At 43.8% G+C, this 21,052-nt stretch overlaps 1 protein-coding gene across 2 annotated transcripts in view; it reads right to left on the minus strand.

Annotated features, from left to right (window-relative positions):
• Window positions 1–20,268, minus strand: part of AIG1 (androgen induced 1) — a 145,151-nt gene extending 124,883 nt beyond the window's left edge. The window contains exon 1 of one of the 2 annotated variants that reach the window (XM_064169130.1): window positions 19,879–20,268. In XM_064169130.1, coding sequence (XP_064025200.1) covers window positions 19,879–20,019 — 141 coding nt within the window. In that variant the 5' untranslated portion in view covers window positions 20,020–20,268. The remainder of the gene's footprint in view (window positions 1–19,878) is intronic. The other variant, XM_064169129.1, reaches the window with a different exon arrangement.
• Window positions 20,269–21,052: the final 784 nt, after the last annotated feature.

Genomic DNA, 21,052 nt, shown 5'->3' on the forward strand with positions numbered 1-21,052 from the left:
ATCACTAACTTTGGCTCTTTACATTGTTGTCCTGTATTGAGGCAACGTAAGACTAAAGCTGTGGAAAAGGCAGATCAGGCATGAGTATAGGATGAGTATTGTTACTGCCTCTTGTTGCTATGTTTCTTTACAAAATGCCTAGACATTATTGGTGGATGGAAAAGGTCCAAAGCACAGTTTGTTAACAGACCTGCCAGAAAATAAAAAGGGAAGAATGCTTCACTGCAAGCAGGTAGTCTACAACTACATGAAGGGTGGTTGTGGCCAGGAGGAGGTCGCTCTTCTCTCTCAGGTGGTCAGTACCAAAACGAGAGGACACAGCCTCAGGCTGTGCCAGGGGAAATTTAGGCTTGAGGTGAGGAGAAAGTTCTTCACTGAGAGAGTCATTGGACACTGGAATGGGCTGCCCGGGGAGGTGGTGGAGTCGCCGTCCCTGGAGCTGTTCAAGGCAGGATTGGACGTGGCACTTGGTGCCATGGTCTAGCCTTGAGCTCTGTGGTAAAGGGTTGGACTTGATGATCTATGAGGTCTCTTCCAACCTTGGTGATACTGTGACACTGTGATGTTGTAAGCAGATAGCTCAAGCCAGATAAATCACTTATGTAGATCTTCAAATGATAAAAATGTGGAAGTCATTATCATATGATTAAAGATTAAAACGGCAGATACTTCCAAAACTGGGTATATCTGAAAGCTATCTACTGTATTTAACAGGCATATACACAACCTTATCTGAGTGTAAAAGAGCAAAGTTAGTCTTGCAGCGCTAAGTCCACTGCAGAACAAATTGAGCAGTAGTACAGAGTAAAACAGCCTGACATCAAAACTGACTCTCTGAAGTTCTCTCTCCAGAATTTTGGTTCTAGAGTTCACTCATGCCTTTTTTATAGTCTTGTAATAGAGTACATCTTCAGACTTTCTTTTCAGACCAGTTTTATTTAATTAAGTCAAAGACCTTTCCAGGCCACAGCCGAAAGAGATTCTAGGGAACTATTCAGAAAGATTAATTCCATGCTCTGGGATGGGAATGGGAAAAATGTATTCATATTCTTCTGAGAAAAAGAGTAAGCCATGAGCTTATACTGTCCTCCCCAAAAGGTGTTCATTAATGAGGTGACTGAAAATCATAAACTTAAGAGGTAAATATTCAAAAAAACCCACAAAAGAGTCAAGCAATTGCCATATTTTCTAACCTTTGGGTTAGGGTTTGTATTGCCTTTTATTCCAAAAGGTGAAGTACTCCACAGCTATGAAAGCTGAGTCTCCTCATGAGCTGCCCCATTCTGTCAACCATGGCCTGACTTTATGGACAGGGAGAGGATGCATGCAGCCTGACTCTGCTCTCCTGCACAAAGGCAGGTGCCCAGAAACCAAGTGGCAGGCTGCCTGCAGGCAGGGCTTGCCCACGAGGCCTTCCTGATCTGCCCACCATGGCCCTGCCTGCCCCAGAAGGAAGAGGGCAAACTGCACACAACTGCCCCCCGAACTGAGGCCTATCTGCTGGCTATCCCTTGAGCACTGCTGCCAACCAGCAGCAACTACAGCAATGAAAGAGGGCCCCAGTGAACAAATGCCAATGGCACACAGGCTTAAGCATTTACAAGCCCACAGGCTACAAAATACACTAATAAATAAGACCATAAATGAAATTCAGGATCATGAAGGCTACCAGAACATGCCCTTCTCCAAAATGTGCACCCAGGCACCTCGGTCCTGGACCCTACACACAAAAAAGCCTCAGCACAGCAAAACAGAGTTTTAATCCATGAGGATCTGGCACTGGTGAAACACTGACAATACTTCTTTGCAATCTCTTCCCCTGCAGCTCACTCATCCTTCATGAATTTTCAAACAAATAATGAATATTGGAGAAAAAATGGTCCAGTGTAGTGAAGCAACAGTCCACCAGCACAAAATGTATTCCTCGTTCCTCTCCCCATTCAACTCTACAGCTACGTGAAGACAGTAGCACAGTAAACAAGCTTCCTCCTCCTCCTCAACACACTTCAAGTCATTCTTCCCACACACAGATGCCACTATCATGTATATTTCAAAGCCTCCATCTGGGCTTGACAACTGTACCTTCCTTCCAGCCAACAGAAATACATGTCCCACTCAAAGAGGCACAATATCGCGCTGTTTATTTCAGAAAGGAGGCTGTTTCACAAGTGGGTCAGGTGCACGGAAGCCCTCATGCCAATCCACATCTTCACTGTGTAGCTCAGCGCCATCCTACAGTCATTTTTCCCTCTTTCTAGCTAGAAAGTGTTCACAGGCAGCATGTGAAGATTCATGGTACTTGTCCAGGCTGCTGAAGGACTGGCTATTCTGGATGAACACCTACTGCTCACACAGGATTAACATCACAGGACACACTCAGTAGGGTCAACATGTCACTTATGCTGGTGTAGGTACACTTCCTTCTGTTCAGAAATACAGCAATAATCTCCATGGCTGTTGCACACTGAGAATGCTCTGAACTCAGCATACACAGGGGCCAGATCTCCAGCCTGGGACCTCCTGTTTTCATCCTGAAGGTCAACTGTCCCTGCTACAGCTATCCCTCTTCATGTTCTGCTGCAGCAATCACCCACTTCTGTACCCACAGCAGCAGATTATGCTCTACCAAAACTTAAATAGCTGTTTCACTTCTTTAATCCCTCAACAGCAGTCTGGATTCAGCTTTCTCTTCCTGTATCATCAAATGAACTTTCTTATATCAACCATATAAACAACTGCTTAGACTCTGTCCATCTCTTGTTCTGCAGCAGCTGGGTAGTCATGGATTGAGAACACTGTTGGAATACTGGGGAGTGAGGCTAAGATAGGATTGCTTAGTCTCTCTCCATCTCTTGTTCTGCAGCAGCTGGGTAGTCATGGATTGAGAACACTGTTGCAATACTGGGGAGTGAGGCTAAGATAGGATTGCTTAGCCTCTCTCCATCTCTTGTTCTGCAGCAGCTCGGTAGTCATGGATTGAGAACACTGTTGCAATAATGGAAGGAGTGAGGCTAAAATAGGATATGGCTCTTATCTCAGAGAGCAGACAGTGGAGCCAAAACAGGAGCTAGTGTGGAGTCAGTTTGCTCCTGCTCCATCAAGGCACTTGCCTTCATTGGCATCTGAGGGGAATGTCCACACACTTCTCATCTCTTTGCGGACAGAAGTAGCATCAAATGAATCACTGGATGAGAGAGGGCAGATTGGAAGTGGTGTTGGATTACCTGGACAGTGCCGCTTAAAGAGCAGCTCTCAACTCCAGCCCTAGCCCATAGCGTAAAAAAATCCCAGGGGCTGAATGTATGGGCAGCCCCTGTCCTACCAATCACTTCCTGGACCACCTGAGATTAATGATGTTTTAACACAGACTACACAACTAAAATAATTTCTTGAGGATTCTAACAATTACAGGTCCAGTCAGTTTCTTGCACGCTGGGCTTGCAGGTTTTTAGAGTCTGTCTGCACAGGCATGCTGTGAAGCTTAGTGAGATGTTTCCTAAGTGCTTTGAGATCTTGTAAAAGAAGATGCAATGATGCTACAAAGCAGTTTTATTCTTAGTAAGATACCTGCTACCAGGATTTATTAGTTTTGTCCTAAAGAGGAATTAGAAGATCTCTGTCTACATGCGCATTACTTCTTTCTTGGAAGATGGGAGAAGGAAGGAGGTGGTACAAAACCAAGTATCCACAAAGATAACAGACAAGACTGGCTGTTTGGAACAGGCACTCTTCAGCTGTTCCTCTGGGAATATCACTAAGGAGGAAAAACTGCAAAGCACCCTCCAGTGAAAAGATACATTCCGCCCAGAGTACTTATTCATTTTAGGTCACATGGAAAGAAATGTGGCCTAGGTCTTCTGCCATTCTGCAGTCACCACTTGTCCTCTTAACAGCATTTCCAGCAAACTGAGATATGGCCTTAATTTTCCTTAAGCTGATCACACAGCTTTTGAAATTTTTCTTTGATATTTGTCATAGTGCTTTGGAGGTCGTTCAGGCATTTTAAGCAGACTGCTGGTGCACTTAATCATTTCAGTAGCTTCCTGCAGTAAATCAGGAGACATATTAATAAAAGATGGGGCTGTTGCAGGTTTGATTCATAACTCTGAATCCTCACCTACCTGGCTTAGAAAGAGTTCTTTAAAAAGGTCACTTTACTCTATGGAATTCTGAATATCAAGGATATGTCTTCTCTCACACAAGATATATACACTCGAGGCCAGCACCCTGAACAGTACAGAAGACACAGGAGTGATTCAGAATGAGGGCTCACATGTCAGCACCACAACCCAGCCAAAGAGATCTTGTCTGAAAATACACCACTGAGATACAGGCACACCATGCAAATAAGCATCAAATAAAACAATTTTCTGTCCATCACTGCCCTTCTATGTCTGATAAATACTTCCAGTCAGAATCATTGAGCACAAGACAGAAAAAAGTGGACCTTCCTTGTACCATATGGTTATTATTTGGTTACTTCTTTGAAACACTTATCAATCACTGAGTATTTTTTAGAAAACCAAACAATCAAAAAACATACACACATACACAAAACAAACCCAAATCCTAAACACAAACAAACCCTCAAACACACACAACAACCCCAAAACAAAAGAGAGATTACTTTTACTATCTCACACAACGCAGGTACAATTCCTATGAGACAAGGGTAACATTTATGCGTAAGTTGCAGCTTTCAGTACTACGTTGCTCCTTAGTCTTGCTCTTGCCAAAGGAGAATAAAACAACAAGTGAGGTTATTCTTCCCCTGTACTCAGCACTGCTCAGGCCACACCTTGAGTGCTGTGTCCAGTTCTGGGCCCCTCAATTCAAGAAGGATGTTGAGGTGCTGGAAGGTGTCCAGAGAAGGGCAACAAAGCTGGTGAGGGGCCTGGAACACAAATCCCATTAGGAGAGGTTGAGGGAGCTGGGGGTGTGCAGCCTGGAGAAGAGGAGGCTCAGGGATGATCTTATTACTGTCTACAACTACCTGAAGGGGCATTGTAGCCAGGTGGGGGGGTGGCCTCTTCTCCCAGGCAACCAGCAACAGAACAAGGGGACACAGTCTCAAGTTGTGCCAGGGTAGGTATAGGCTGGATGTTAGGAAGAAGTTCTTCACAGAGAGAGTGATTGGCATTGGAATGGGCTGCCCAGGGAGGTGGTGGAGGCACTGTGCCTAGGGGTCTTCAAGAAAAGCCTGGATGAGGCACTTAGTGCCATGGTCTAGTTGACTGGCTAGGGCTGGGTGCTAGGTTGGACTGGCTGATCTTGGAGGTCTCTTCCAACCTGGTTGATTCTATGATTCTATGATTCTAATGCAGCTGGCATAGAATTTCTGCATTTGTCACTGTAACAGCTGATTCCTTTGTAATGTAATTTTGTCCAAGTGTCCACTTAATAAAGTGGGTTTTTTTTAATTCAGTCAGTATAACTGCACTGAAATCATTACTTTGAAATACCTTTTCTATTTTTTTCCATGTGAAATTGTGAGATTAACTTTTTTCCCCCCATTTGGAACAAATTACAAATTCACATTTTCTAAATTTACAGTTACAGTAAGAAAAAAAAATCAGTACTTTAGGGTCTTGTCTTGCAAGGTGCTGAAAAGTCCTGCCTACTGGATATATATTCAGCTACTGGTTGGTTGTGGGAGCATAGAGCCAAGCCTAACATGTCTTTATCAGGCAGCCCCTAACAATGATAAATATACTTTTGGGTAGGTTTGTGAAGAGAGTTACCACTGTAAAATAAAGATTTCTCTCTCCCCCTGCTTCCAAACTGTAACAGGTGTGTCTGCACACACTCCCAATCCACCCACAGAAACAAAGAGTAAGTACTAATACCTGTTCATATGAAAAGAAAAGCGTTTCTTCTGTTAACCACAGTAATAACCAACAAACTAAGCAATGATTTAAAAATGGTTTTATTCATCTCACTGAATGCAGTAGATCTCAATAACACAATGACCATGAGAAGGTAAGTTTTCTTATTCAGAAATACAAAATGCAATTAAAATAATTTCAGTATCTTATTTAAAATTTGGAAGTTGCAAAAAAACCACAAGAAGATGGAAAAATGTCTGAACAAGCACTGATTGTTGATTTCATACACTGTTTGGATTTTTCACCCTAAATTCAATTTCTATCAATGACTTGTTTCTGAACTGGAAAAGTTATAATAAAAAAATCGAGTAGCAGACTACCAGAAGTGACAAGATTCCAGCACCAAAATAAACATGATGATCATGCTCCATTATGCTTAACACTTAGGGGAGGGTTTTTTTCTGTAACCAGGATGTTTAAAATCTTGTTCAAAAACAGAGAGCAAAGCTAAGAGTCTTTAACATAAAAGCACAATTCCAAAAGTAGTTTCTTTAAGGCTACTAGTACACCAAATCCAAGCTTTTCTGATGGAAGATGCCCAATTCTTCATTGCTTTGGGTCTACACAGACTACCTTAACAAGAGAAGAATACTGAGGAGGTCTGGTATTTGGGAAGGGCAGGGCAAGGATGTGTAAGACAGTGAATGCACTTGGAGTACAGACAGTAAGTATGGGATAAGAAAAACAGCATTAGACAGAAAAACACAGGCTTCTGGAAGAAGACTTAGTGTTCAACTGGTCTGGGATATAGAGCTGAAAGATCAAGGAGACTGCTGGGGAGGAAGAGATAAGAAGGAATGGGGAAAGGGGTATTGCACAGGGAGGTTCCTATCATGAAATAGCCCTGGAGCTGTTCAAGGCAAGGTTGGACGTGGCACCTGGTGCCACGGTCTAGCCTTGAGCTCTGTGGTAAAGGGTTGGACTTGATGATCTGTGAGGTCTCTTCCAACCCTGATGATACTGTGATACTGTGAAAAAAGGGCAGAAAACAAAGTGCTGGCTCTATTTCCAGCCTGACTGGGTGATAAGGATCATGAACAGACCAGGGCAAAGCGGGAGAACTTTCATTCTCAAAGCCAGCAGTGGACAAGTAGAATCATCCCTTGCACACTTCCAAAGACATTCATGTTTTGCCTGTATGTTCAGATCCCACTGGTTCAACTGCCCAAAGTAACAAGAGGTCCCTCCACCCTTTTCTAAAACACATCCTCATAAAATGTATCCTGCAATTTTAACTCAGCCTTACAGGGTTCAAAGCAGCTTTGAATTAATTTGGCAATATAATTTTTGTCTTCTGCCCCATGAGAATACATGACTTAATGCTACAGAGTACAACCTCTGGAATATTTGAGGAGTTTAGTTTCTGAAATGATACTGACATTAAGTCAAGCAAATTTGAATATTAGTCTTCTATAATGATACATTAGTATTAGAAACATTGTTAGCTTCTTAGTACAGGAATATCCCTTTCTAGCCATGACAGGTGATGAGACAGCTGACCCAAAAGCTGTCTGCTCTCGCCTCTTAGGTAAGAGTTCTTTAACACTCAGAATCTAAGAGTGTTTCATACCTCAAACCACTGTGATCTTCTATCCATGGTTCATTAATTGATCACCTAAACTGATTTTAGTAGTAGCAGGGCAATTTACTCTCAGATGTGCACTGCGTATGGAGACATAATAGAACAGAGTAGCTTTTATGAACAGCTTATTTTCAAATTGTGGCAGCATAAGTAAATAACTACTATGTCAAGCACATAGACAAAGATGCACATTGACCTCCAAACACTCTAAATCCCTTCCAGCCTCCTCAATGTCCAGTTTAAAAGTAGAGTGTTGTGCGGCAGATCCACACAGCAGAGGCTTGGTTTGTGACTCATGAATTCTTAGGACTCACTTCCTGGGACCTAGATCAGAATCACAGAACATTAGAGGTTGGAAGGGACTTCCAGAGATCACCGAGTCCAACCTCCCTGCCAAGGCAGCATCACCTAGGGTAGCTCATACAGGAACACATCCAGGTGGGTTTTGAAAGTCTCCAGAGAAGGAGATTCCACAACACCCCTGGGCAGCCTGGTACAGTGTTCTGTCACCCTCACTTACAAAGAAGTTTCTCCTTGTGTTGAGGTGAAACCTTCTATGTTCAAGTTTGTACCTGTTGTTCCTTGTCTTATTGCTGCTAACCAGTGAAAAGAGATTGGCCCCATCCACTTGACACCCACCCCTAAGATATTTGTATATATTGATAGGATCTCCTCTTGGTCTTCTCTTCTCCAGACTAAACAGACCCAGGTCTCTCAGTCTCTCTCCATAGGAGAGATGCTCAAGTGCCCCAGTCATCCTCATGGCTCTCTGCTGGACTCTCTCCAGCAAGTCCCTCTCTCTCGTGAACTGGGAAGCTGAAAACAGGACACAGTATTGCAGGTGTGATCTCACCAGGGCAGAGTAGAGGGGAGAAGAACCTCCCTAGACCTGCTGGCCACACTTTTCCTGATGCACCCCAGGATGCCATTGGCTCTCTTTGCCACAAGGGCACATTGCTGGCCTACGCAGAAACTGCAGTCCACCAGGACTCTAAGGTCTTTCTCCACAGACCTGCTTTCCAACAGGGCAGTCCCCAGCCTGTACTGGTGCCTGTTGTTATTCCTCCCCAGATGCAGAACCCTGCACTTGTCCTTACTGAACTTCATATGGTTAGCCCTCATCCAGCACTCCAGTGGGTCCACATCTCATCGATGGCAGCACAGCCTGACAGGCTGTCCCTCTCCAGGAGTAAGACTGAGGATACTGCACACTGACTGGAAGTTTAAGAGAAATTCTATTTACAAGAGAATAAGTACAAAAGGCAATCAGGTAGAATAAGTACAAAAACCTATGAAGCCCAAACTGGCCTTCTAGAATCCTCCACTCCTTCCACCTTCAGTCAGTCTGAAGGCAAGCCGAAACCTCCCTCCCCAGCTGGGGCCCTACAAGGCCACACAGGCTGTCAGCCAACACCCCCTCCCAGTTTTGTATCATCAGCTAACTTGCTGCAGGTACACTCAATGCTCTCATCCAGGTTATTGACAAAGATATTGAACAAAACTGGACTCAGTACTGGTCCCTGGGGAACACCACTGGCTACAGGCCTCTAACTTGATGTAGGAATGTAGATATTTGTGTCTAATTCACACACAAGTTCACAGTTCTTGGAACACAGCTATAACAAGCAAACTCAGGTCAAGAAAGTTTTCACAGCATGGTGTTTCAATTTGTTTGCAAGCTTAAGTGAACAGCAAATAGGGACCTGTGCATCTGTCAGTGCATATGGCTTCTAAGGACACAGTTTTGCAAGCACCCTCTGTTAAGGAGAAGCACACTACATCAGCTTAGGTGCAGGAAAGTACTGCTGTACCACCAGTGTGTGAGTTGTGTGCATGGAGACTCTGGGGTGTGTGGGAGGAAGAAACGAGAGAGAGGACAAGGAAGGGGAGGGCATCTGAGGGAGATAACACATGCTGGTTTAGCCAAGATACGCTAGCCACTTTATAGCTCCACCCCTTGTTTCACCTCGCCTTGTCCTCATACCCAGCAGTCAAATACCTAGATAATCAGTTTGTCACAGCACAAGGCTGATCAGCGTGGTACATTCCTCTCACCTACTCAACCCCAGGTGCAAAGTGCTGTCATCTGCTGCATCTTCCTTTTCTCTAGCACCTTCTCTGCTTTCACCCTTTACTGAACTGAACTTGCACAAGCACTGGCCACAAACCACTTGCATCTTCTCTAGGGTCAAGGGTCCTACTGCAGTGTTTTGTGATTACACAGAGATAACAGCCTGAACACTACCTGTATGAAATGATTCCACCACTTCAGCCACAAGCTTGTGAAGCATCTCACAGAAAAAGCATCCCTTCTGCATTCAGGCATTTTATCAATTTATATAGCAGCATTTAAAGTTAGCAGTTTCTTTTTCTTCTTTTTGCATCTGATCAAGTACATCAAGGAACATATGCCACCTGTGCTCTGCATGTGGAACTCCCACTCCTACTGAATTCTAATAATACTAGCAATAAAAATAAGTAATGATCTGTTACTTTCGTGCTGCCAGGACCAGAAAGCTTCAGGACACCTGATAAAATATATGCAAATAGAGGAGGAAAAAGGAAAAAGTAAATCTACCCTCAGGTATGCTGGATTTAAAAAAACTTATAGAGACAGCCAAAATAAAAAATAAGTCAATCAATTCCTAACAGTAAAACAAAAATTCGCTGTAAAATCTCTTCACAACTACCTGAAACATTCTGAAGTGTAGAGCAGGGGTAAGTGTACTTGTAGGGGTAAGACTGAGCCTCTTAAATCGTTCTCCTTTAATAGCAAAAACCCACTACTCTGACACTTCACTTTACAAGTTAGCAAGGATGTAGCAAAGGATTCAACATTCTGCTCCTTTGAGCATTGTACTCTATTTTTTTTTTACCAGGACACCTAATATTCAGCTAGCAAAATTCCAGCAGTATTCATTTAGTTTTAAGCTTGAAGACTCTAAGACTCCTCAAACCCTTTGAAACAACTAGCCTGACAACTGCAGCAAAATGGAATTAATCATCTAATTGGCATCCTTTTGGCAAGTATTTGGAAATGCTACTATAAACAGGATGCCTGCAAGGGCAGTGGCAAGGTAAAATGTTCAGGGACTGCAACTGGAGGCATTCAAATGTTGCCTTCAAACTCGGAAAAAAAAACTTTGTGGACCTAATGAAGCTGCCAGAAGGAGCCTTCAGAAAACTGATAGCAGTTTCTGATTTTCTCCCAGTATTTCACATGATCTTAATATGTTTCCAAAACAATAGAATATCTAGGTTTTCCAGCATACTGCAAAAGAACCCAATAAGCAATGACAGCTATATGCTAAGAGCGTAAAATATCCTCAAGTACCTGGCAAAGTGCTGACGAAAATCCCTTAAATGCATAAGCACAGTTCTAATTGGGAGAGGGACTTGGTTTTAAATCTTATGAACACATGCTTATATATTTTAGTTTCTTTCTCTTTGAAAAGGCTGGAAGCTTTGCTTCAGCTTCCAAATGATTTTTTTGCTTTTAACTTCTCTATCCACTAAAAAGTTAAACACATCTTTTCCAGTGGTAGCAGACTTAGCTACGGTGAGTTGGAAAACCTTACATAATAGATAGAAATAGAAGACAGGCCATAGGACTTTGAAGACTAATAATAAACTGAGATTTGGAAAACACAGTATAGGGGGAAAATTAATTAGTTGAATAAATGCAGGCACACATGGCAAAATCTGGAAAAGTTTTCATTAGAAGGAAGAAATCTTTTCATAATACCCCATTCAAAGAGTGAACAAAGAGTATGCTTCTCTTTGGTCTTCAAAATAGAATCATAGAATGGTTTGGGTTGAAAGGCACCCTTAAAGGTAATCTGTCCTGCAGTGAGCAGGGGCATCTTTAACTAGATCAAGTCACTCAGCACTCCGTACAACCTCATCTTGAATGATTCCAGGGATGAGATGCGTCTACAACCTCTCAAGGCAATCTGTTTCAGTGTTTCATCACTCTCACTAAAAGAATTCTTCCTTGTATTTAGTTTAAATCTATTCTCTGTTGGTTTAAAACCATCATCCCTTGCCCTGTCACCACATGTACTGCTAAAAAGGCTGTTCTCATCATTCTTACAGCCCCCTTTTAAGTACTGAAAGGCCACTACAAGGTCTACCTAGAGCTTTCTCTTGTCCAGGCTGAACAACCCTAACTCTCTCAGCCTTTCTTCCTAAGAGAGGTGTTCTGACCCTCTGATCTTTTTGTGGCACCCTTCTGGACCCATCCCAACAAGTCTGTGTCTTTCCTGTGCAGAGGAGTCCAAAGCTGGACACAAGACTGAAGGTGAGGTCTCACCAGAGTGGTAGAATCAGCTCCCTTGACCTGCTGGCTCAACTTATTTTTATGCAACCCAGGATAAAGTTGGATTTCTGGGTTGCAAGCACACATTGCCTGCTCATGTCTAGTTTTTCATTCACATGTCTTTGTCTGCAGAGCTGCTCTTAATCCTTCACTCCTTAACCTGTATTGGTAACAATCCAGCTGCAGGACCTTGCACTTGGCCTTTATGAACTTCATGAGGTTCCCAGAGGAGCACTTTCCACGGTTGTCTGTGTCCCTCTGGAGATCACCCTGTCCCTCTGGTGTGTCAACTGCACTGTTTATCTTGATGTCATCTGCAAACTTGCCAAGGGTGCACTCGATTCCATGATGTCACTGATGAAGATATTCATCAGCGCTGGTTGTAGTATGGACCACTGAGAGGACACCACTTGTCACCAGTCGCCATCTGCAGCCATTCACCATGACTCTCTGGATGTGACATTCCAACTTCTCATCCAGTGAACAGTCTACCTGTTAAACCCTTCTATCTCTACTTTAAAGAGAAGGATGTTGTGCAGGACTGTGTCAAAGGTTTTACAGAAGTCTAAACAGACGGCATTCACAGCTCTTCCCCTGTTCACTGCTGTAGTCACTCTACCACAGAAGGCCACTAGGTTCATTTTGCATTACCTGCCCCTGGTGAATCAATGCTGACTGTCTTGATTCTGGATAAATAACCCAAGTCATTGTCAAATTCATTTCTACCTCATATGTCATATATACACCTGGACATGCAAGGTAAAGAAGCCCAGGCCTCAGATTCAGATACTTAAAGAATAAAAACTTATGTTGAGAGAAATCTGAAACCTTTTTCTTGTCAGTATTGTGACCAACAACACTGCTTTTATTTCCAATACAGAAATGCTCAATGTGAAGTTATTACACAGCAGTATTTGTTTCACTCTTGATTATGTAGAAAGCATGCAGATCAGTCACTGCTGTTGATCTTTTTAACATTTATTGACTGGAGCTGCACTAGCAATTAAAACCCCAGTGACAAGAAATTCTCCACCCATGCAGAGCTCCTCCCAACATCTGAGTCTCTATTAAAGTAGCACAATTAAGGAAATGTTTTTAAACACTGCGTTACAATAGGCAGGCACTGAAAACTCCAGTTATTACACATGGAAAGCTGCAGCACAGAAGAATTTGACTGCATGCAATGAAAAGAATCTGGGATGTTATGCTTTCGGTATTCTGTTCAGGTAAATACACACTCTGTAACCCCTTCGAAGGAATCTACATGACATAACTTTTTGTGCACTGTAGAACTGCCTATTTTCCAACTTTGTTTTATTATGCTTTATTGTATTGCATTTTGTTCAAAACTGCAAACTTACTTCTGTGGAATGGCAGGGTTTTGTAATACCTTTTTTTCTCCTCTTTTTATGTTATAACAACTTTGGGGTTTTTTTATATATGACAGCATATTGGTACATTTGAAATTTCCACCTAACTACATGGATTTCTAACCTACAAATGTTTGTACATCCTCAGGCTGATGTAACTGCAAAGATTCAAATGGAATTTGATTTTCATTAAAAATATTTTTAATATAAATGACTAAGTTTCTGATTTTCTATATTAGCTAGAAATACTATCTAATAGCTTTTTGTATAGTTCTTTATTACAAATTCAGATAGATTTCTTAAAATTTCTTGTATAAACTTACATGGTCTCAGTACAATAACACAAATGTAAGGTCAAAAATACACTGATTGAACATTTTGTTGTATACCTACATTCACAACAGATTAGGGCAGCAAAGAACCCCAACTTCAACTTCAGCACAGAACACAGGATGTGTTGTCCTTGTTCAATTGTTTAAAATAATTTAACAATTTTGCCATATAGAGGCATGTAAGATTATATGAATTATCCTTATCACCATGCTAAACTTGTAATAAAAACAGTTCTTTTTTCATAGGAGAACAGAAAGACTAGTAAATCAACTGCTTGAAGCTGTTGCAATTTGCAACTGTTCTGGCAAACCTCTAGAGAGTTCACTCTGCTTTGAAATATACTTATCACTTACATACTCCAAGTTATAAAATAGTACTACTGACATGAGTCCAATCTATCATCATAGCAAGTGACTCCAATGGTCCTCTCCTCCACTCTCCTTTCCCTTGCCAATCCTACTGCAAACATAAGTACTTAAAGACTGCCATAACTTTCCTAAAAATTCTCAAATCAATATATTTAAGTTCAGCTGTAAAATAAGGACATGCTAATGCAATGTGAAAATGGAACTCTTCAAGGTAGTACTCAAATTCCACTCAATTTGTAGTAGTGCTACCAAAAGCAAATGGAAAACACAGCTGTATGAGTAAGACACATAAATGCTATTACATTTGTATTACTGCATCAATAGCACCATACCTAACTGTTTTGTCAACATGTTCACAGCCTGGAAGGGAAAAAGAAAGTTCTAAACCACACACTTACTAACAGGCTCCCTTACGAGTATCATTGTCTTTTCTTTCAAATACATTATGCACCAATAAGAAACCCTGTCTTGTTATCACAGTATCACAGTATCACCAAGGTTGGAAGAGACCTCACAGATCATCAAGTCCAACCCTTTACCACAGTGCCCAAGGCTAGACCATGGCACCAAGTGCCACATCCAACCTTGCCTTGAACTGCCCCAGGGACGACGACTCCACCAAGAGGCAAACTCTTTCTTTCTCAGTAAACAGGTTGACTCTATTTTCTGTTATAGTAAGAACACTGAGATATTTAGACATGGTGATGAATTACCTCTGGAAATAAGACATACTACTAATTTACAGTTCTGTAATCTTTTCACACAAAAGCCATAAAACACTGGAGTATCAGGTTAGTTAACTTTACAGATGATGAAAGAGGAAAGCAGAAGGTGAAATTAATTTTAGTAAAGGAAATCCTGGAAAGAAGTCATAGATATATTCCATAGAGTGTGGAACATTTTCACTTTCGTCCAGTATTGTGGTAAGTTTAATCCACACAGCAGTGAAACTTGTTCAGATTCAGGTACCAATGGTACAGCCGATTTCCTTAATTCTTTATCTTCTGGTCTTTGACATATTCTGGTCATTATATCCCCTATCAGCATAACTAAATCCAAATCTGCCACAAATTGCCTATAATTTTCAGCCATGGATTATTAAGATGTGTTCTTTTGTTGCGGTCTACTAACTGCATTGTATAATTCAATGACAACTTTATCAACTCCAGCTTCTAGTTCTATTGTTAACATATCCCTCTGAAACTTCCAAAGACATGAAATCAACTAAATTCTGATGACTTACTGAACTTAATTTAAATGCATTTTTCTGCAAACATAAAAATGTGCTGGAAACAGAGCTTATACCTGTCTTTTGTAGAAATCAATCTGCCAGACAATGTATAAAAGTTCATACACAGACATCCTGATATTTCTTTCAAGAGAATAACAGAAGTATAAGGCCAAGTAAATTTATTCATGAATAAAATCAATTCCTCTCTAGCTCTGGCTGCCATGAATGAAGTTGTATGAATACAAAATCACAGAACATTAGAGGTTGGAAGTGACTTCCAGAGATCAAGTCCAGCCTTCCTGCCAAAGCTGGATCACCTAGAGTAGTTCTCACAGGAATGCATCCAGGTGGGTTTTGAAAGTCTCCAGAGAAGGAGATTCCACAACACCCCTGGGCAGCCTGTTCCAGTGCTCTGTCACCCTCACTTACAAAGGAGTTTCTCCTTGTGTTGAGGTGAAACCTTCTATGTTCAAGTTTGTACCTGTTGTTCCTTGTCTTATTGCTGCTGACTAGCAAAAAGAGATTGGCCCCATCCCCTTGACACCCACCCCTCAGACATTTATAGATATTGGTGAGATCTCCCCTCAGTATTCTCTAGACTAAACAGACCCAGGTCTCTCAGTTTCTCTCCACAGGGGAGATGCTCAGGTCCCCCAGTCATCCTCATGGCTCTCTATTGGACTCTTTCCAGCAGGTCCCTGTTGCTCTTGAACTGGGGATCCCAAAATTGGACTCTGTATTCCAGATGTGGTCTCACTTGAGCAATGTAGAGGGAAAGAAGAACCTCCCCCTGGACACACTTTTCTTGATGCAATACCAGATTAACACTCTGTTATTCAAAATAGGGCCATTAATCATACTTCATAATCATAAAACATAACACTTGAGACTACTTCCAAAAAATCTAGCCTTGCTTCCTGTATCTGTAACTACCCTGTTCAGCCTACCTGAAAGATTTTAACATTTAAAAAAAAAGTCAAGCAGTATTTTCTTGCTTTAACTTCTCTTAAGGCATAAAGTTTATACAGAAACTGCACAATGAATGTTAGAAGTTATTTAGACCATTGCACCCCTTATTAAGGAGATGCATACTTATTTCAACTCTAAGCTAGTTTTCTAATAATCACACACACCAACACAGGAAGTAGAATTGTTGTTCTTTCAGCAACCACAGGTACCACTCTATTCCAAAACAAAAAATCTGTCTCACAACAGTAAGAAAAACAGAAGGACGAAACTTAACTCCTTGCAATAGCAAAGATCCTGCTATTTTACACAAGCTAGTGCAACAGATCCCTCTACAAACGTGCATTTCCAAAGGCAGGTGTGTGATTGTAACATATGCAGGGTGGCCTACTTACCTTAATTCAAATATTATTATATTTAATCCAGCTACTTCAAGTACATACACAACTGTACAAAAAAGTGGTACAAGTAGGGAAAACTTCTCAGAGACTTACACAGCTGACAAACCTGTTGCAAAGAATCATTTTGTACTGGCATCTTTTTTCACTCTAGCTCAGCAATGAACTGGTGGGTTATAGCACAGGACTGTGCAGTCCTGCAGCGGTTCACTACCAAAGCACAAAATGTGAATCTGAGCATAACAAAGGCAGGTACACGAGAAAATTTCTGTATGTGTCTTGAAATAGCCCATCTTTGCTGATCTCACAGGAACTTCATGGCTTGGTTTGTGTTGGGAGGTTAAATGAAAGCAATGTGTTGTAGCTTTAAGCTAGCCTGAATGTTCAGTTCAACAATCTGCTCTCCTGGGCCCACTGACTTGGCTGCAACTTTTTTATCTCTTTGTACTTCAGTTTCCCACTCTATAAACGACAAAAGGGGTACCAGGCAGATATCATTACAGTCTTTGGAATAAAGAGGATAAATATCTACCACCTCCAAATACCATCAGAATGACAACAGTTAAAAGAAGTCATCAGTTGTGCTTGTGTTCTTTCTTAATTCGATGACAGGATAGATTAAACACCAATATTGGCTTTAAAAATATCTTATTTAGGTATGAACATCCAAAATACTATAGACAGACAGAGACATTACAATCTTCAGCTTTGCATTAAACAACTTCCTCACAATGCTTGACTTTGGTAAACAGCATGAGGGCTGTCAGTCTACTGTTCAGATCAACGCACACATTCAGAACACCTGTGGTTTTGTGTTTTCAAGTCCAAACTACTAGTTTTCCCTCATTAGATTCAAAATTGCATTACCAGCACATAACTGTATACGTTCTCATACAACACTTCTGCTAAGCCAGCTACCTGAATCTCCTAGACATTCATCTAGTTTTGAGCCAGGGAAGGAATGTCCTTTTACAAATGAACAGATGAAAAAAAAATCCAAACTACTTTTCAGATTCAAGCTATAAATTCGCATGTCTCAAAAAACTGCTAGCAGTTTTTGGAAACAGAAAGAACTTCTACGTGCTTCTGTGATGTCAAAGATGAAATCTCTGCTTGGGGAGGTACAATCTGTAGCAAGAACATGTCTGCCAAGACTCTGGCATTGATGATATTTTGTCTAGACAGCCTTTGAATGTGACTGACACAGGAACGCTGCACATGGTTGAGGAAACTAAAACTTATGGAAGAGCTCTTCAAGACATAAGTCAATCTACAGTATTTTGGAAAACTGCCTAACATCCTCCAATCATGCCTCCTGGTACCCTACTCGGGAATCCAAGTTTTTGTTTCTTCACGTCTCCAAGTTGTCCCAGGAGAGAGAAAGACAGATTTTCTTAGATAAGATGCTGCCAGGGCCTTTTGGACATAAGTAAATATTGTCAGAAGTGGAGACCTCTATATGCTGGCTAGTCACTGGGAAGGGTATTAAATTGCCTGTTATTTGGAAGGTTTGAGAACTGTATGGAACTGCTAACCTTTTATCCACTACTGGACTTGACTATGAGAAACACATGACAACTACTGCATAAAGGAGAGCAATGACTAGCTGCAGTTCATAACTGTTCTAGATAGTTTAGAAAGCACCACATATTTACCTTAACCTTTTGGGTCATGATAGAAGTAGCCTGACCCACATGCCTGCTTTGATGGACAAGTCCACATGCACTTGCCAGGGACAGTAGGCTGTAATTTTGGGGAAATGATGAATATCATGTACTGTCAAGTGTTATTTTCACTGTATGACAGCCTTAGTTCACTTAATCCTCAAGCAACTGTGAGGGCTAGAACAGATAAAAAGGGTAAAGGAGACTCAAAGACAAGATCAACTCTTAGCTTCAGTTTGCTTGCTTCCAATTCAACTGTCACTAAAGTCAACAGTGTCATAGTATCATAGTATCATAGTATCATCAGGGTTGGAAGAGACCTCACAGATCACCGAGTCCAACCCTTTACCACAGAGCTCAAGGCTAGACCATGGCACCAAGTGCCACGTCCAACCTTGCCTTAAAGTGCCCCAGGGACGGCGACTCCACCACCTCCCCAGGCAGCCCATTCCAGTGTCCAATGACTCTCTCAGTGAAGAACTTTCTCCTCACCTCGAGCCTAAATCTCCCCTGGCGCAGCCTAAGGCTGTGTCCTCTTGTTCTGACGCTGGCCACCTGAGAGAAGAGAGCAACTTACAGAGATTTGCCACTATTATCTATTAATATTATTGACAGTACTATTCAGTAATGTAGATTCTGGTTTACCTTCCATAAAAACATCAGGCCTTTTAATAATCACAGCACAAGCACTAGGTACAGATGCAGATCCTCACAGATCCAGCAAACTTTTGACACTTAACACAGAAATTCCCAGCTAAATGCAAAATACAGTAGGTACTTCTTCTCTCAAAATAACACATAGACCTCAGCAAACTTTTGCTTAGCCCTGATACAGATATTTGCACACTTGCCATGCCATTTTGATAGTGCTTGAGATGAGTCTCCAAACTCACAAATGCAACTTACTGACTGAAGTAGCAATAGCAGCAATACTTGTGAACCTACAATGAGGTTCTCAGAGAGATTTTGTCACTGGGAAGCACTGCAATGCTTTCTGCCTTTTTTTTTTTCCTATCCAGGCACTAGATGTGAGCTTCTCCTCCTATCTCCTGTCTTCCTCCCACCCTCTCTCCTCCCGCCCTGCACTAGGGGAACACTAGCGGAGGTAACACGGCTGGGAAGCTCAGAGCAAAACCAGCCCCTTACCAGCAGCTGGTGTTTTCCAGCAGGCCAGTATGGTTATCCCTGCTCCAGATCTGGTCGCTTATGAAAACAGCTGAAATGAACTGTCTTTTGTTTTGTATGCTCGCTTATGGATCTGTAAACAAAACTAAGTGGATTCATCAAGTTGTGTTACCCAGCATTATTTGTGTCACTCTCACACATCTGCAGCTGTCAGGGATGGATTCCTTAGAAGGGGAAAAAGGAGCAGGACGTTTTCTGTTTTGACAGCACAATGGAGCCAAATGCTGGGGGCAGCTGGTTCTGCTGTTTACTGTCAGCCATTAGCGAAGGCGGACCACAGCATCAGCACTGCGGTGACAGGCCGTCAGGTGCACCATCCCCGCTGACACGAAGCCGCCCCTCGGCATTGTGTGTCTTTCTCGGTTCAAACCACCCGGCTCGGCTGCCGCGGTGTCCGGCTGCCCCCTCTTCACGGCCGGCCCTGGAGTTACAACATGTCGCCGTCCCCGCTTTGAGGTCACCTCATGGCGCTGCCGTCGAGCGGGACCGCCGCCTCCGGGACCTCCCGCGCAGGGCCGCGGCCGTTCAACGGGCAGCCTGAGGGAGGGGGCAGGGCCACGGGTGCCGGGGACACTTACCAGGTCTATGAAGGTCAGAAATTTCCAGCTGCCTCCATAGGTCTGATGCGCAGGCATGTCAATGGCCTTGTAATTGCACAGGATGGAGCAATAGGACAGGAGGATGGCAGCGCGCAGCACCTGGCAGGGCACCAGCGCCATGTTGCAAGCTACGCCGGGGCGGCCTCGGTGGCGGCGGGCCGTGAGCCACCTCTGAGTGCACTTCCGAGCGTGCGCCTCCGCCTGTGTGTGTGTGTGTGTCTCTGTGTGTGTGTCTGTGTGTGTGTGTGTGTGTGCGCGCCTGTGCGCCCGTCCGCTGGGGCACAGTGTGCGTGTGCGTGGCGGGGCGCGCCCGCGCGGGCGGGATTCCCAGCGCCCCCGCGCCGCGGTCGACCCCGGCCGGGGCGGAGCGGAGGGCTCGCGCTGCGCGGCGGCGGGGGGCAGCGGCACGAGGCCGGCGGCGTGGCAGGGGGCGGCTGGCGGCGCCGGTGCCGCCGCTGCTGGCCGCAGCTTGCACCGGCGCACTCTGCGCGCTCCGGAGCCGCACTTCTGCGGCCGGACCGACCAGCCAGAGGCCGGGACGTTCAGGAGGAAGCGGAGCGCAGTGCCCTCCGCTGCCATCGCCCGACCCGGCCCTGACGCGCTGCTCCGCCGGCGATGGCCGGTGCGGCGCCGGAGCTGCGGCAGCGCGGCCCACCCAAGGGAGCCGGTGCCCCTGGCAGGGCAGGACTGTGAGCAGGGGCAGTAAGTTATGTGCAGAAGCTGGTTGCCCGCATGTTCAGGCTAAAAGTACAGCGTATCTGCCTCCCTGGCAGCCCTGCCGCAGTGCTTGACCCCCGCCGGGAGTAGCTGGGGGACGACGGAGCGCAGGCCGGGTCCCCTCCTCACCGACTGACTGCGCCGGATTCAATGAGCAGCGCTCGCCAGAGCAGATGTTGGGCCGCTGGAGCAGGTGTGAGGCTGCTGGAGCAGGTGTCGGGCCGCTGGAGCAGGTGTGAGGCTGCTGGAGCAGGTGTCGGGCCGCTGGAGCAGGTGTGAGGCTGCTGGAGCAGGTGTCGGGCCGCTGGAGCAGGTGTCAGGCTGCGGCAGCCCTATAGGGGCCGACTGGAGTAGGTATCAGGCCGCTGAAGCAGGTGTGAGGCTGCTGGAGCAGGTGTCAGGCTGCCGCAGCCCTATAGGGGCCGACTGGAGTAGG

The sequence above is a fragment of the Pogoniulus pusillus genome, chromosome 31, assembly GCF_015220805.1.
Source record: "Pogoniulus pusillus isolate bPogPus1 chromosome 31, bPogPus1.pri, whole genome shotgun sequence".
Lineage (NCBI taxonomy): Eukaryota > Metazoa > Chordata > Aves > Piciformes > Lybiidae > Pogoniulus > Pogoniulus pusillus.